We start from the raw sequence: 17,543 nt of genomic DNA on the forward strand, positions 1-17,543 counted from the left end.
AACACATTTATGTATGAAAATATAATAATAAAACAATATTGTTGCAGACAGCAGTTAGAAAGAGTGAACATCAAGTTTGAAGGAGACCTTTTAACATATCAAGAGAGGAATAATTTTCAGTTCCTCCCTGAAAAAAGTACAGGGGCTCATTTTGACCAAGTTTTTGTGCCAAATCTACCTTTGCTGGTAAGTTTGTATTATTATAAACTAGACGTTTTCATAACTTATAAAAACATGAAAAATTTAAACGTGGTCGAAAAAAAATTCGACTATTTTTTTATTATTTATTTCAATATGAATTGAATATTGAAACGAGGTCGAAAAAACATCGAATTTAAAAAAAAAAATTGTTAATTGCTCTTCTTGCCAACTAATCTAAATAAAGAAATTAAATAAACTACCAGAGGGGTTTCCACGAGTGTGGAAAAATGACAAGAAAATGGACCAGTAGTTCCTGAGATTCAATTCGTTCAAACAAACAAACTCTTCAGCTACATAATATTAGTATAGATGTTATACCATTTTGAACTAAAATACAACAGGGGAATGCTATTATTAAAATATGACGTATTTATCATTTCTTTTTCAGGGTGTAGTCGCAAAATCTGTAAGTTTACAGTATTTTGGACAAATAGCGCTTAAAACAACGCTTTCCACTTTTGCCAATCATAAGGATGCTTTTTTGAAGTTGCCAGTACAAAGGTATGTTTGTTTTTGTCACAGTTTTTGTGTTCTGTATCGATTTCCAGAATCTATACAAATAATAAAATCGTAGGAAATTCAAAACTGTAAATTTATAAATATTTTTTTGAATAATACTTGGGGCGTGATCTACAGTCAATATCGAAGCCAAAATATTTTTGTCGCTTTGTCTGTATGTATGACCGGGCTAAACTCAAAAAGTACTGCATGGATTTACTTTAAATTTTGAACAAAATTACAGGTCGGGTCAATTGATATAGGCTATTCGTATATCATCACGCTTATCCTGAGATGAGCGCGTTCAAACAAACAAACTCTTCTTTAGAATTTTTCCTATATATTTACAAATAAATGTTATTTTTCAGGTTTCTATGGGGATATGATGATAGTATAATAGATTTAGCCAAACCAGTCCTCAGTTTACAAGGACAATTAAACTTTGACAAATTTGGCCTTCTTGTGACTGTAAGTATCTGTTGTTGTTGAATATTGTTTTCTAGAAATTTAGAACAATTGTTATTTTCCTATGACACATTCAATTATGCCTTGAAAAGTGACTTTAAAGTTAATAAAGCAACTTTTAACATACCATTTTTTGCGAAAATAAAATAGTTTGATTTTCGTTTGAGTTTAAATTTGAGTTTGGTTTTGAGTTTAAACTCAATTTTCTTTACAGAAAAACGGCACAGTATCTGACAGGCTAACAATAAACACAGGAGAGAATGATAAGGATAAAATGAATATTTTGGAAAAACTCAACGGCGATAGACAACTTAAGCACTGGGGAAGCACCGAATGCAATAGGTCAGTAACATGTTCTAGATGTTTCTAGAAGCTTCTAGAATAGACTAGAATAGCTTGAATAGCCTATAGGAAATATTGGAAAAATCCCTACTCAATAAATGCGAAAGTAAATCTGTCAGTATCCCTGTTACGCTTTCCCGCTTAAACCTCTCAACCGATTTTGATGAAATTTGGCACAGAAAATCTTAAGACCCTGAGAAAGAACATAGGCTACCTTTTATTGCGAAATATGTACCACGGGCGAAGCCGGGGCGGACCGGACCGCGACCGAAATTTCATCAAAATCAGTCCAATAGTTTAAGCGTGAAAACCATACATACAAACATACATACACACATACATAATTTCAAACCTTTCCTCTTTATAATATTAGTATAGATTTAGCAATTAGGGGTACTAAAGGGGTACTCGATTCGATTTTGGATGAAAGGGAAATATTGTGTGACTCAAGTAAGTGATTGTCGATTTTATCATCTTAAGTCTTCCCTTAACATAAGCGGAATGGACAGTTTACATACCTATCTATACTAATATTATAAAGCTGAAGAGTTTGTTTGTATGAACGCGCTAATCTCGGGAACTACTGGTCCGATTTGAAAAATTCTTTCGGTGTTAGATAGCTCATTTATTGAGGAAGGCTATAGGCTATATATGAAACCGCGCGGAGCAGCTAGTAGGTCATATTTTAATCCATGAATATATTTGTTAGCGCGTTTAATTTAAAGATAAAATTATATTTTAAAAGTAAATCAATTGATGAACTTAATTAATTATTTTAATAATAATCAAATGGATAAAAGTATTAATAATCATTTAATTATCAAATAATAATAATATTACATGTCATATTCAAAATAACGATCAAAACAACACAAATAACACTTGCGCTGACTCACACAGTCACGCCACTCGAATAGTCGTCCTATAAATAACGGTCGTCTGCAGTTGCGAGTCATTCTTGTACCGACTTTGGTCGAGTCAAGATGTCTTAAAAGTATTATATCAGTATTTAATTACGTAATACAACCACGCTTTAACATCAGAAGTAGAAGATGAACCAGCCCTTACTCGGAATCCTGGCAGGCTGACACAAATTCTTCCATCATACTACGTGACAGTATGCAACTGTCACTGTCACCATCATGACAGAATACCACTGTGAACTTCAATCTACGAAAAATTGGATTGAATTGACTTCAAGTAAACAAGGATGAAGGAACTCGCATAATGTGTGTTTTCTTGTGCGTTGTGTGAAGGAAATGTTTGTGGTGTGGAATATTGTAACGGTAATGTAGTTCATCAATATTATAATGTGATGTGCAATCCGGGCGGTTGTCCAGGATATTTGAGCCTTTAATTGTGGTAAGCGAACGACGTGCTTATGTCACAAATAATAAGTTTTTGATCCCATGGAATTTGGATCCAATGTGGTGCCTTCGATGGCGCCCAGTGTAAGCTATTGTGGTGGTAAATTATTATTTTTCTGTATATCGACGATTGAAAAACGCTTCTCAGCGAAGTCCAGTTGAATAAATCAATATTTTAGTTGAGTTCATCGTGTGGATGTGATGGTGTTCTATAAGGTCAGTTTGGCCGAGCGGTTATGTTTGTGTTATAATACATTGTGTTTTGACATCACGAGATAAATTACCGTACTCATTTCAAATGAACGTACGAGAACGTTTTGTGTTATTGTTTTACTATGGCCAAGCCGGATATAACTTGTGTTTTAACTTTTAATTATGTTCCAGGACTTATGGTTATCACTTGAGAGTTGAGATACAGATGAGATACAGAAGCCGCTGTTCGCAGCCAGAAAAACCCGTTGAGCTATCGAATTCTATGTAAATCACAATAATACTCGACAATGATTGCTATGAAGCGAAAAGTACAAGCAATTGCTAGACTACTATTGTGTCCTATGTACTTACGTGTAAGAATAGTACCAAAGCCAAATTTAGATGACCGTGTTAGCGGTAATGGAAACTAATTATGATAATCGACTGCCACTTGTCTGTACGGGTCTTCTGTGACTTAGTCTGACAACTGGGCAGATAATAATACAATCGAATGCCACTTGTCTGTACGGGTCTTCTGTGACTTAGTCTGACAACTGGGCAGATAATAATACAATCGAATGCCACTTGTCTGTACGGGTCTTCTGTGACTTAGTCTGACAACTGGGCAGATAATAATACAATTGAATGCCACTTGTCTGTACGGGTTTTCTGTGACTTAGTCTTGCAACTGGGCGGAAAATAATAATAACCTGATAGATACTTTTCAGTATGGATCCAGACAGTGGTTTAGTCTGAACACTGGACAAAGAAACAAATAATTTGAATATTATGTACTCAAAACAAGTCTGTCACCAGCTGAAGTGAATTTATACCATTGATATTTTGAGTTTTGAATTACCGCTCAGAGCACGAGCTTTTTTCAGAATGGCCGTGTTAGCGCGTTTAATTTAAAGATAAAATTATATTTTAAAAGTAAATCAATTGATGAACTTAATTAATTATTTTAATAATAATCAAATGGATAAAAGTATTAATAATCATTTAATTATCAAATAATAATAATATTACATGTCATATTCAAAATAACGATCAAAACAACACAAATAACACTTGCGCTGACTCACACAGTCACGCCACTCGAATAGTCGTCCTATAAATAACGGTCGTCTGCAGTTGCGAGTCATTCTTGTACCGACTTTGGTCGAGTCAAGATGTCTTAAAAGTATTATATCAGTATTTAATTACGTAATACAACCACGCTTTAACATATTTTAGTTCAATCTTAACATCAAACATGTAATTATGAAATAAAGGACTTTTAAACAAATTGTAACATTATTTGTTTAATCAAACGCAAGAAACAATGCGACGTATAAACATATTATTCCACTTGTAATTTATGACTGTAAATCAGCTGTAGACGATCATTGACCCGACACTTAATAAAAGAATGCGCAAGCAATATATCAAAATGTCCTAAATGAGACACTTGTAAAACTGTATTACAAATGGCTTATAAATATTTATTTAATACGAATAATGTAATGCGAACAGATTTCAGTAGTGTAAGTTTTTTTATTACAGTCAAACTCAAAAACGACTGAACCCATTTTGATAATATTTTCACCAGTTGATAGCTACATAGTTCCTGCATAACATAAGAAACATTAGTTTATATTCCACGCAGTCGGATGGTTTCATAGTAAAATGAACTTATTTTTTTACGTCAATATTATCAAAAACAAATAAAAAACAATAAAAATTTCTCATAAGTTCACTAAAGTTTAATGTTTATATTCAAAAGTTTATCTCTATGTGATAGTTTGAATCAACAAATATAAATGTATAATATCATTCGAGAAATTGTTTATAATAATTATTTTTATATATAAAAATGAATCGCAAAATGTGTTGGTAAGCGCATAACTCGAGAACGGCTGAACCGATTTCGATAATTCTTTTTTTATTATATTCCTTGAAGTACGAGGATGTTTTTATGTAGAGAAAACGTAAACATGTACCACGGGCGAAGCCGGGGCGGACCGCTAGTCTTATATATAAAAATGAATCGCAAAATGTGTTGGTAAGCGCATAACTCGAGAACGGCTGAACCGATTTCGATAATTCTTTTTTTATTATATTCCTTGAAGTACGAGGATGGTTCTTATGTAGAGAAAACGTAAACATGTACCACGGGCGAAGCCGGGGCGGACCGCTAGTCTTATATATAAAAATGAATCGCAAAATGTGTTGGTAAGCGCATAACTCGAGAACAACTGAACCGATTTCGATAATTCTTTTTTTATTATATTCCTTGAAGTACGAGGATGGTTCTTATGTAGAGAAAACGTAAATATGTACCACGGGCGAAGCCGGGGCGGACCGCTAGTTTTTATATATAAAAATGAATCGCAAAATGTGTTGGTAAGCGCATAACTCGAGAACGGCTGAACCGATTTCGATAATTCTTTTTTTATTATATTCCTTGAAGTACGAGGATGTTTTTTATGTAGAGAAAACGTAAATATGTACCACGGGCGAAGCCGGGGCGGACCGCTAGTCAACAAATATAAATGTTTAATAACATTCGAGAAATTGTTTATAATAATTATTTCTTTGGATTGTGTAATAAAGTTACCTAGATTCAATTTTAAAGTATTTTGTAGTTTCACGATAACTCTTTAAAGTTACTCCAAAATGAATATTACCCATACTTACAAATATAAGCTACTTGACCATAAAAGTACCCTCAAATTTGATATAACCGATTGTAATATTTGCCTAAGGCCCGATTTTTCAATGCTTGGATAAAACTTATCCGTCCAATAAAGTATTACACAATAATATTAAAATGTCACGTAAACTGTCAAATACGGGCATTTAGAATACGTTTTTAAAATGGTAGTTTTATACATTATTCGACGTATAAGTTTTATCCAAGCATTGAAAAATCGGCCCTAAACAACATACAAATAGTTCTATGTAGCATTACCTATCAGATAATATGACAAGGAATCGGGTCCCCTCGATTCGATATTTTTCAATATTTTTTACCCTAATAAGTTATTCCAATGCAAGCGGAGCAAAATCCACAAAGCCAAATATCATTAGCTTCGTGCAGCCCTTTATCAGTTACTAGGTATGTTCCGCGGTTTTACCCGCAGTGCTCCGCTCCTGCTGGGTTTTTTAGCGAGATGATAAGCCTGTAGCTTTCCTCGATAAATGGGCTAACACCGAAAGAATTTTTCAAATCGGACCAGTAGTTCCCGAGATTAGCGCGTTCAAACAAACAAACACTTTTCAGCTTTATAATATTAGTATAGATAAGCGGTGTAACTAACACGATTTTTATCAATTAAAATACAATAAAGTTATGAATTATATGTAGAAAAATGTTTCTTTTACAGAATAGATGCGTCAGACGGAACGATATTCCCGCCTTCCATGTTGGATAAAAAAGACACACTACATGTGTTCTACGCGAACCTTTGCAGACGACTACCCTTCAATTATGTTAAGGATGTTGAGGTAAGAATTATATTTATGACTAGCTGCTCCGCGCGGATTCACCCCCGTGGCTCCTCACCTATTAGCCCGGTTTACACGCACGCTCTTTCGCACGCGATTCGGCTTTCACGCGGGAAAGAGCGAGCATTTAAACGATGACAGAGAGAACGAGATTGCGCGTCCACTCCGCACACACTCCAACGCGCCCTGCTTTTCTTCGTTCAATCGCGCGTGATTATCGTTTACACGCACAATCTTTCCTCTTTCCTCAGCGCGCGTGCTTTCCCGCGTTCAATCCCGCGCACTCAATCACGCGGTAAAGAGTGTGCGTGTAAACCGGGCTATTGGTCGTAGCGTGATGATTTATAGTCTATAGCCTTCCTCGATAAATGAGCTATCTAACACTGAAAGAATTTTTAAAATCGGACCAGTAGTTCCCGAGATTAGCGCGTTCAAACAAACAAACAAACTCTTCAGCTTTATAATATTATTATATAGATTATTTTAGTTACTGCCCCAGCAAACGTTGTTTCCCTATTGCCCCTTTTTAATGTTTTCGCTTAATTAAGGCACAATACGTAATTTACTTATTATTGAAATAGAAAAACAAGACTCATTCAGAAGATGCAGATCATAGTTTATTAGTAAATACTAAATAGCATATGTATTAAAAATGTTGTTATGTCAAGTTAAAATTACTGTAAAAAGCATGGTAAAAAACGTATTAATAATCTTTTAAAAAGCGTGCAAAAATTAATGTTAAACCGCATGTTCTGATATTATGTTGAAAGCGTTTTGAAAATCATTTTGCAATCCTTGTCAAAAGCTTGTTAAAAACGTGTAAGAACGTCTTAAATAGCGCACTACAAATCAAGTTAGAAGCATTTTAGGAAGCCTAGTATCAGTTGTGCTTTAAAACTGGTCAAAGCATACTTAAAAGCTCGGTAGAAGCACAATATACAGACACAACCAGTAGGGAAACTTCATACACGCTAGAAATGGCTTACACACACAAACAAGTGTGTTTACGAGAATCGTAGGGGTATTATCACAATTGACGGATATAAAAATACCCTTGCGATTCTCGTAAACACGCTTGCTTGTGTGCGTGAGCCATTTCGAAAGTGTTGTATGAAGTTTCCCTACTGGATGTATCCGTATATTGTGGTAAAAGCGTATTAAGGGGAAGCTCCCTAAATTTTATGTGAATTTGCATACATATTCTGAAACAGGCACACATACAATCAAAATGGAACTTTAGTATATGATTTATTGGGTCTTTTTCTTTCGGTCTACAAGACAGTTACGTAATTGTAACATTTTCGCTCGATTCATTTTTTATTCAAAAATTATGCCTTTTTTAAGGATTATTACATTTTTTTAAAGATTTACTTGGACATTATGTCTAAAATAAATGTTAACAGTAAGAAAATAGAGTTTACTATCGAATACCAAGATATTTTTTCTCTAGATCAATTATTACTTTAGTTATAAACGAAATAAGAATTGAGACTTACTTTTCGAGCTCGAACGCGATCAAAGAGCGCACGCGATATTCAACTTTATTACGGCTATATTAGCGTCTAGTACCGTAACCGGTCTCTCAGTGCCAGAAATGAAAAAGGGAGCCTCCTCTTAAAAAGAAAGTTAAAAGCGATTTAAAGCATATTATAGGGGTGTTAAAAACCTGTCCTTCAGATAGCAGACGGCATCCAACTCCTCCGCTACAGTATGCCGGACACAGTGTTCGACGACCCCGCGCACTTTCCGCCGAACCAATGTTATTGCGAAATTGATACTGGCGAGTGTCCACCGAGAGGGGTTATTAATGTTACTGCTTGTGCTATGGGTGAGTTGTTTTTTAATTATTGTTGTGGAAATGGAGGTATATTGTGTGTTTAAAAAAAACTTTTTTTTTTTAAATCGCTGGTAATTTTAAACATGATTGGTGTTACCACAAAACATTGACACAGTCTAACTTTAAACGGGATCTGTCACTTTAATAATAATTGTATATTGTATAATAATAATTGTATCGATCACGTGGCAGTTACCCTGGTTTGGCAAGTTAAACTTTATTGATCCAACTGAAAAGACGCGGGTTTGAAACCCGCATAGTAATCGTTTTTTTTTATATTCGTCAAAAATTTATCATTAATTATAAAGCCAATGAATGCTATAAAATTAAATATTGAATTCTAAACATGTTTCTATCTAACTACTTTATCGCTGACAGTTTTTTTTTTGTAAGATAAGATCATAAAATATACTCTGTGCGTGAAATATCATTTTTTTCTTGAATACCATTTTAATTTAATTACACATCAATTTGGATTTGGTAAATTGTGTTTTCATGATTAAATAAATGAACACGGAACGCAAGAAGTTTAAAACAACGATTTTGTTTGTTGCTTGGAAGAAATTGCTTTTAAACAATAAAGCCGCCAATTGCTTCCTATAATAAATAAATTGATTAATATGCTAAAAGTAGCCTACACCGATATTACAGGATTATTAAAATCATTTATCATTTTGAATTTTTGAGAGACTCAATTACTTCTGAGAACATTGCAATAGAAAATATTTTTTTTGTTTTCTTATGTTTGATTTTACTCTTCTATCTTTTTTTTAATATTAATATTAAATGAATAATTCCAGGAGCCCCCGCCCTAGCATCATTCCCACATTTCCACCTCGGAGACCCATCTCTACGGAAACCGTTCACGGGTCTGAATCCGAACCCGGAACTACATGAATCGTATTTGGATGTACACCCTACACTGGGAATCAGTTTGAGTGGGAAATCTAGGTAAAAATTGTGTTTATTTTTAACTAGCTATGCCCTGCGGTTTTACCCGCAGTGCTCCACTCCTGTTGGTCTTAGCGTGATGATATAATATAGTCTATAGTCTTCCTTGATAAATGGGCTATCTAAGATTGAAATAATTTTTCAAAATAGAGCAGTAGTTGCTGAGATTAGCGCGTTCAAACAAACGAACCAACTCTTCAACTTTATAATAATAGTATAGATATGTAATGACGATTGGAAAGTGCTTCTGAAAGAAGTCTAATTGAATAAAAAATTGTTTGAGATTGAGATTATTATAGTGTTTATTTTTTAATGTCCTTGTAGATTGTAACAGATTTTTGCTAAGTAATTTTTTTTTAACTAAGTAGGGTAGTAGTTCCCTACCATAATCTATTTCAATATGTTCATTGGATATATCATTTTTTTTACTAGAAGCCAAAATTTCTACTTCTTTGATGTTATTTGAGAATATCTTCAACAATTTGAAAAAACAGTTCTGAAATCAGTATTGATTATTATAGATTTGTTCAACATTTTTCTCGAAATAAGATAATATTATGTTCAAAAAGGAGACGTACAGAATGTCAAATATTATTACATTTTTATTACTATACTATCTGTCCATTATATTATTTGCTTTTTGACAGCTTCACGCCTATGAAGGATTGTATTGTCTATGTTAAAATGTCATACAAATAATTAACGTTCTTCATGGACAGGTCCCGCCCACTTAGTGATGTCTACACAGAATTATTCAATGATGGATCGATAGATTATAATAATCGATAGAAATACTCTGTAAAATATATCCGATGCAGAATAACTCTTCTATTATGTTATATAATTTAAACGTAAAGACAACCAAATTGTAAGATAGAAACCAATAAATAATAAAATATTAGTTTAGTTTAGTTTTAACATACAATGCATAGATATGTGGTCTTATTATTACATATCTTATAAGTACGTTTACGTTGTAATTATTATTTACGTACCTGATTCGATTTATGATAATATTTTTAATTTATAATTGAAGTGGTATCACAATCGATAATCTTTTGAACATCACTTCTGGTATCACCCGTCGAGCTGTCAAAAAGCAATTCTTATAGTGGACAGACATAGTAAATGTATAAAAAGATCCGACGTATTTTGTCTTGTATTCCATAAAAATAGATGGCGCTCAATAACGAAAATAACAATTAATTAATTAATTATTAATTCATTACAGTTTTTTAGATGCAACAAATTATACTCTGCCCTTCATTGTCCAATTTTTAAGATTTACTCAAATAAATATGCCCCACATTCATTTTCATTTGACCGACATTCTTTATATAATTGCAATCTAACCAAAAATGGATTAACCTTTTATAGAGTAAATTGGCATATACCTTGAAATAAATTTATATTTGATTAGGCATGTGCTATTACTATTAGTAACATGTTATGGAATAAATGACGGATTTTAACATGTTTTTAATTTTTATTACCTTCACCTGAATGTTTACATACTTGTATATTACCTACTACTAGCTGTGCCGCGCGGTTTCACCAACGTGGTTCCGCTCCTGTTGGTCTTAGCGTGATGATATATAGCCTATAGCCTTCCTCGATAAATGTGCTATCTAAAACCGAAAGAATTTTTCAAATCGGACCAGTAGTTCCCGAGATTAGCGCGTTCAAACAAACAAACAAACTCTTTAGCTTTATAATATTAGTAGAGATGTAACCGATTTTGACCTATTAAACGGACAGATTTAATTCAAGCTTTGTACACTTATCAAGGATCGGTGACAAAACAATAATTTCACGAGTTTATTGACACGAGTCAAGAGATAAAATACAGAAAAAAACTCTAACTATTTATTTATTCAATTAGAGCAGTTTGCAATCTTCATTAACATAGTTTTACCATTTACCAGGAGAGGACAGTGTACCTAATTATGTCGAATCCGCTAGTAATTAGTATTGTATTATATTCATGTATTCCAAGTTAAAATACATATGTATATGTATATTATCACACTAGCTGTGCCTTGCGGTTTTACCCGCAGTGCTCCACTCCTGTTGGTCTTAACGTGATGATATATAGCCTATAGCCTTCCTCGATAAATGGGCTATCTAACACCGAAAGAAATTTTTCAAATCGGACGAGAAGTTCCTGAGATTGGCGTGTTCAAACAAACAAACTCTTCAGCTTTATAATATTAGTATAGATATCTTTTGAGACAAAGATTGCGATCATTTACCTTCATATTTATTTTTCTTTCTTTTCAGCTTACAAATAAATATTCAAGTAAGAAAAACGAATCTGTATCCAGCCTTGAGTTTCTTAGAAGATGGGTTGATATTACCCGTTGCTTGGATTGAAATGGTATGATCATAATTTGTACTTCTAATATCTAGTATGATAGTATTTTAAAGTTTGTATGTCTATATGTCAGAACGACAGAACCAATTTCCGAAGATATTTTTATAAAATATATAATAAAAATGAATCGCCAAATTAATGTAATACGCAAAACTCGAGAACAGCTGAACCGATTACGTTAATTCTTTTTTCATAATAGATACATATTCCTTGAAAAACTAGGAAGGTTCTTATGGAGATAAAACGTAAACATGTACCAGGGGCGAAGTCGGGGCGTACCGGTAGTTCAATATAATTATTCAATGATATAATAAGTAAAAAGCTGAACATAGGTTACCAACACAACATTCGATCTTCTAAAACGGCGCACTCACGCACACACGATTAGTCGTCAAAGTGAGAGGGCATGATTCAACTGTCGTGAGTGAAAAAGGGAAAACTGAAGTAAATTGTGGCTAATAATAATTAACCACATTTCGGTACTACTCCCCAGACCCCAGTGGTAATAACCTATAGTCTACAACTTTTTACTTATGCATAATATTATTTGGTACTAGCGGTCCGCCCCGGCTTCGCCCGTGGTACATGTTTACGTTTTCTCTACATAAGAACCATCCTCGTACTTCAAGGAATATAATAAAAAAAGAATTATCGAAATCGGTTCAGCCGTTCTCGAGTTATGCGCTTACCAACACATTTTGCGATTCATTTTTATATATAAGAACATGAAGAAGATTATAAATATAATAATGCGCATAAAAACCTTCCTTTCTTCCTTTCACGTGTTTCGTTTTAAAACAAAAACGGCTGAACCGATTTTGATGATTTTTAGCCTACAGCTAATGTTGAAAAAGATAAAGGCTTCCTCACTCTCTTGATGTGGTTTTCGGTAATTTAGTTTTATAGCACTTATAGGTGTATTGCATTTGAAATGAGTAATTTTTTTTAAATAAAAAAAATCATTCACGAGGCGTATTCATAGCGGGAGGCGAAAAACGCGGCTTCGAATCCCGCCTCGTGATCGATTTTTTTCAAAATTGAATTGAAACAATTTTTTTACCTTAGAATACATAATAATATACTGTATACCAACAATAGTTGGTTGCCTGGAAGAGATTACTTGTTAATAATAAGGCCGCCCTCTGTGTTGTTTGTACTAGTTTAAGTTCTATTGTATCTACTTTTGTTATGCTGGCAGCACAACAAAGTGTTTAAAAAAAAATAAAATAAATAAATACATATACCTATTTAAACTGAAGTAGAAGCGGTATATATGGGAACCTCGGAGCAATTAACAAGCCTGGAGAAGTAACAATTAATTGAACAATAAAGCACTAGTTTGGCCTTTTTGGCTTATGGCAAAATGTCATGCGAAAAAAGAGGACAGATATATGTCAGTTCGACAGTTTGAAATGACATATAGCCATTTCAATTTGTTTCAGTGACCAGTCTGGTCACTAACGCATGGTGATTTTAATTATTGTTTTTGAAGTGAAAAACGTGTTTTCTAGTTTCTTATGTTATTTTCTGAAAAGATAATTTACTAAAGATTACATGGCTTGTGTTGTTCACGGCTGTAAAAGCCGTAGTACTGGGAAATCGGATGAAGATTGGAATTTGTCTTTTCACAGGTTAGTGTTTTGATCAATTTTTTTGTTAATTGTATTATAAATAAGTTAATTTACGTTATTTCCATAATCATCTATGTTTTATCTAACCGTAATCATTGAAATGAAATCATAATCAGCTTAGTTTTTAGAAAAAATGCAAAATATAACTTCCATAGTGTTGTGCAATTATCGATACTTGAGTAGGTACGAAGTACTTCATTGATAATGACTGCTTTAGGTTAAGAGAAAAAAAAAGATATTTAAGTATGGATTTTATTGTTATTTGCAGGTTTCTGGCTTGAGAAAAATTAAAAGATGTTTGGGTTAAAGCTATAGCACAGGGAAAATTGGAAGCCTTCAAAACATTCTCGACCTTGTTCAAATCATTTCGAATCAGACGGGAAGAAAAGTAAAGTGCTTTGCAGAGATGCTGTGCCACAAGTTTAAGGTGGCATCTATTTTAAATAATAAATATTGTAATTTGTTAATTAAGTATCGAAATAAAATGTTGTAAAAAAATTTTTTAAATTTTATTTGTTTTATTTGAAGCAATTTATTTTAAACTTTTACCAATTTTTTCCTGTGGGAATGAGTTATTTTCCCGCGGTAAATTGTAGCCTATATGTTATTCTGCCCCCCTAGTCAAGTGGCTTTCTGTTAGCGTAGCGTTCAATAGAATAGACTACGAAGGCTGATGAGACTAGGGGGGCTGATGTTTAATCTATAATATGTATAATTGTAAAGTTCCATAAAAACTCATTCAGTAGTTTTTTCGTGAAAGAATATCAAATGTCCATTCTTATATATTTTTGCTTTTATAATATTAGTAGGATACGATTATTGATTTGTAAAAAGATCAACCAGGTGGAAGTCAGATTCGCGCACGAAGGGTTCCGTATAATTCTATGAATGAATCTATGAAAACAGGAAAAAATACGTACCTTTTTACGAAACCATAAAAAACAACCTAAACCGAAATACCTAATAATATTTTTTTATAAATACCACTACCATACAATGCATTATGCAAGGCAGTCAATACGCATCGTAAATGAATAATTCCAAATTAAACGAATCTTAAAATTTGGAATTACCTATCCATAATTCAAAATTATCTTCAAGCAATTTTATAACTTAATTTTTTTATTTATCGATATTTTAGTATTCGATAAAGTGGCAAGCACTACCTTTTTAGAACAAAAAGTGGCTACATGTGGATTTGAATGCCAAGCCGATAACAGTGTGTTGTCTCTTTCTATCGCATTAATTAGGGTATTGAATAAAAGAGAGCCACTATATAAGAAACGTTCAATTAATTGTTACTTCTCCAGGCTTGTTAATTGCTCCGAGATGGGAACAAACTAGCAGATAAACCCGTTTCGCGTTAGACAAAGATAGAATATACATTTACATCATTTACAAACGCAACCCGGCTAATTTAGCTGACTTCAAACGGAACGTATCTTTACGATTATGCCGTTTCTACCACAGTTTATATATTTAAGTATTCCAAGTTTTCTACATATCATACATTTCAGATGAAATAAGTAATAATTTTCTTACATTACAGACAGTGGAAGAATTACCAGACAGCCTCCGATCTCTAGTATACCACGGCACATATTCAACAGCGGCAGCCCAACTCGGTTTAACCGTATTCTGCGTACTAACACTAGTTTTATCCGGCCTAAGTTTATTCATTTTATTAGCAACGCGAAGAAAGAAACCGTGCGCCACACTGAAAATTGTTCCCGCGGAAACTGAACTGTTTAGAAATTACACAGATGATAAAATTAACGTGAATTAAAAATAAAATTGTTTTCGACCAGTGTTTTGAATGTCGTGTTGACGTACGTTTGAATTTCGTGCAAATTAGAAAAAAGTAGATGTCAATGTCAGTTATTTAAAAAAACAAATGAACTACAATAATTTTTGTAACCAAAATAATTTTCGATTTATTACAGAATGACGATTTAGTTAAATATTAGGAGAATTAACTCTGTTGAAAGTAAATTAATGAAAAATCATGTTGAAATGACATTGAAATTTCAATCCGAGACATTTTTTTAATGTTATAAATTTGGACAACGATGCAACTCAAGTGTTGCCATTTAAAGTATAAAGCTGAGGTAAGGAGAAATAATAATACCACTTTGTAACCCACATCTAAATAAACCTAAGAAATAAATTTTTCTCCTTGCCTCTACACATATAGATTAAGACAAATAATAAAGATATTATAAGAATGTTGTAGATACGATCCACCAAAGCAAAAATAGTGATTTTTTTATTAAATAAATTGTTGTTATTATCATAAGATGACAAGAATCTATAGTTTTATAGACGAAAGATATATACATATATTAATTTTAAATTTAATTAAACATGACATACATAACACGGACAGTTTAATAAAAGCTTATGAATCTCATTTAACACTACAATATAATATATTATCTTTAGTTTTTAGTCATCTGTATTACTTGCTCATAGTTTAGACTCGATCTAATGTCTTGATCGATCTAATGATCGATATTTTATTAAAATAATTTATGAACTAGAGCATTTATTAAATATTTTTTATCCATGAACTACGTTATAAAATGCATTATTCTTTATTTAGTGTTTTTAATATTAATTGAACATAAAAAATGAAGGGTAGAATGCTTTACATAATTGACACTACTACTACTCCGACAGTGTCTTAAGTTTAAGAAAATAAACATTGTAAACTACGCTTAAGATTAATTCTTATTACAGGGGTGGTGATAGTAAAAACAAATCATTCCATTATTATATTTTAAGTTAATTATAGATATTTTCTAATTATATTTTAAGCTGTTAAAATACTAACGTTTTGGTAAAGATTTACGGTCAATAAGGTTGTTCCTTCACCAAGCAGACAAATGTTATAAAGCTGAAGAGTTTGTTTGTTTGTTTGAACGCGCTTGTCTCAGGAACTACTGGTCCGATTTGAAAAATTCTTTGTGTGAATTGTTTGATGTGAAACTCGTGCTTATGAGTCATTAGTAATGACCTATCTACACTACACACTATTTTCATTCATACCATTGGACTCAGACTAATAAATTACTAACATTTAAATAACATTTTATAAAGATTCCATTCACTGAAACTACAAACAAATACTATTGAGTTATTGACACAAGATTGACACTGTGAATGGCATATTTAAAGCGACCCATTCACTAAAAAGTTCTAGATGATAGATTATTTTTAAGAAAATTCTTAATTTAATTTTGTGAAATAATTATTAAAAATAAATAATACAATTACTGTATTGATGTGTTGCGTTTGTTTATATGTCTAAATAATACATCGTACTAGGCGTTATTAATTAATACAAATGCTTAATAATAAGGTATAAAACGTGTATCATTTTAATTTTTATTTTTATCGTACAAATTATTATTGCAGGGGACCAAATACCACAGTATAAAAATAGAAAAAAAAATGTTTATATCTAATTCATAACTGTTTTAGTATTTTCAATTGTTTTGTGTGTATGACTATTTTTGTATAAATTGTATGAAATGAATGTGTGGATTTTAATAAAATGATTATTTTATAACCTTTGTCTTTTTTTAACCAAAACTTCTATATATAAGATCACCTTACCCAGATAATACTATATCATTCAGATCATAATATTATTCACCAGCTGCGCCCCGCGGTTTCACCCGCGCGCGTGAATGAGTTTTTCCTTTTAATCCTAATGTTCGGGAATATCGGTATAAAAATAGCCGCAGTTACTACCTATAACAACAGCAGTACTGCAGTAGTATATATTTTTTCAAAATTCAAAATTAGAAAGGAATACAAAAAAACTGATGACAACATGGCATAGGTATTCAATATATTATGTATGTAGTACTAATATAATAGACCTACCTACTTTTCATAAGAATCAAAGACTATGAGAGAGTAAAAGTGAAATATGTAAAATTGAGAACAAATTAGAAAAGCTTTGAATACACCTGCTTAAAAAATGGATCAAAGGTTATAGAAAAATAACGGAAATAGGATCCTCCTTGAATACCATCTTCATTTACTATTGTCATGTTATAGCATCTACAGACGCTCCGATTTGGTTGGTGCCAACCATATTGGAACCGACATGGCAACCATTTCAACATTGCTACAGATCGTAGACAGAGAAACCAATAGACAAATTGATATCTTATGTCGCATTCACA

General features: G+C 32.5%; 1 protein-coding gene and 1 long non-coding RNA gene across 2 annotated transcripts in view; both read left to right on the forward strand.

Annotated features, from left to right (window-relative positions):
* LOC149475389 (scavenger receptor class B member 1-like) overlaps window positions 1–16,918 on the forward strand; it is a 37,814-nt gene extending 20,896 nt beyond the window's left edge. The window contains exons 4-12 of the mRNA XM_089713390.1: window positions 48–186; window positions 590–702; window positions 1,068–1,167; window positions 1,379–1,506; window positions 6,434–6,554; window positions 8,232–8,382; window positions 9,192–9,342; window positions 11,623–11,719; window positions 14,897–16,918. Of these exons, the coding sequence (XP_089569516.1) occupies window positions 48–186; window positions 590–702; window positions 1,068–1,167; window positions 1,379–1,506; window positions 6,434–6,554; window positions 8,232–8,382; window positions 9,192–9,342; window positions 11,623–11,719; window positions 14,897–15,133 (1,237 nt within the window). The 3' untranslated portion in view covers window positions 15,134–16,918. The remainder of the gene's footprint in view (window positions 1–47; window positions 187–589; window positions 703–1,067; window positions 1,168–1,378; window positions 1,507–6,433; window positions 6,555–8,231; window positions 8,383–9,191; window positions 9,343–11,622; window positions 11,720–14,896) is intronic.
* LOC149475390 (uncharacterized) lies at window positions 13,002–13,856 on the forward strand. Its single transcript, XR_016318078.1, has 2 exons — window positions 13,002–13,347; window positions 13,616–13,856. It is a non-coding gene; the product is annotated as an uncharacterized LOC149475390 (long non-coding RNA).
* Window positions 16,919–17,543: the final 625 nt, after the last annotated feature.

This window comes from Colias philodice, chromosome 30 (assembly GCF_061535455.1).
Source record: "Colias philodice isolate Cphi_HAF_F1 chromosome 30, ilColPhil1 Martin Lab GWU primary, whole genome shotgun sequence".
Lineage (NCBI taxonomy): Eukaryota > Metazoa > Arthropoda > Insecta > Lepidoptera > Pieridae > Colias > Colias philodice.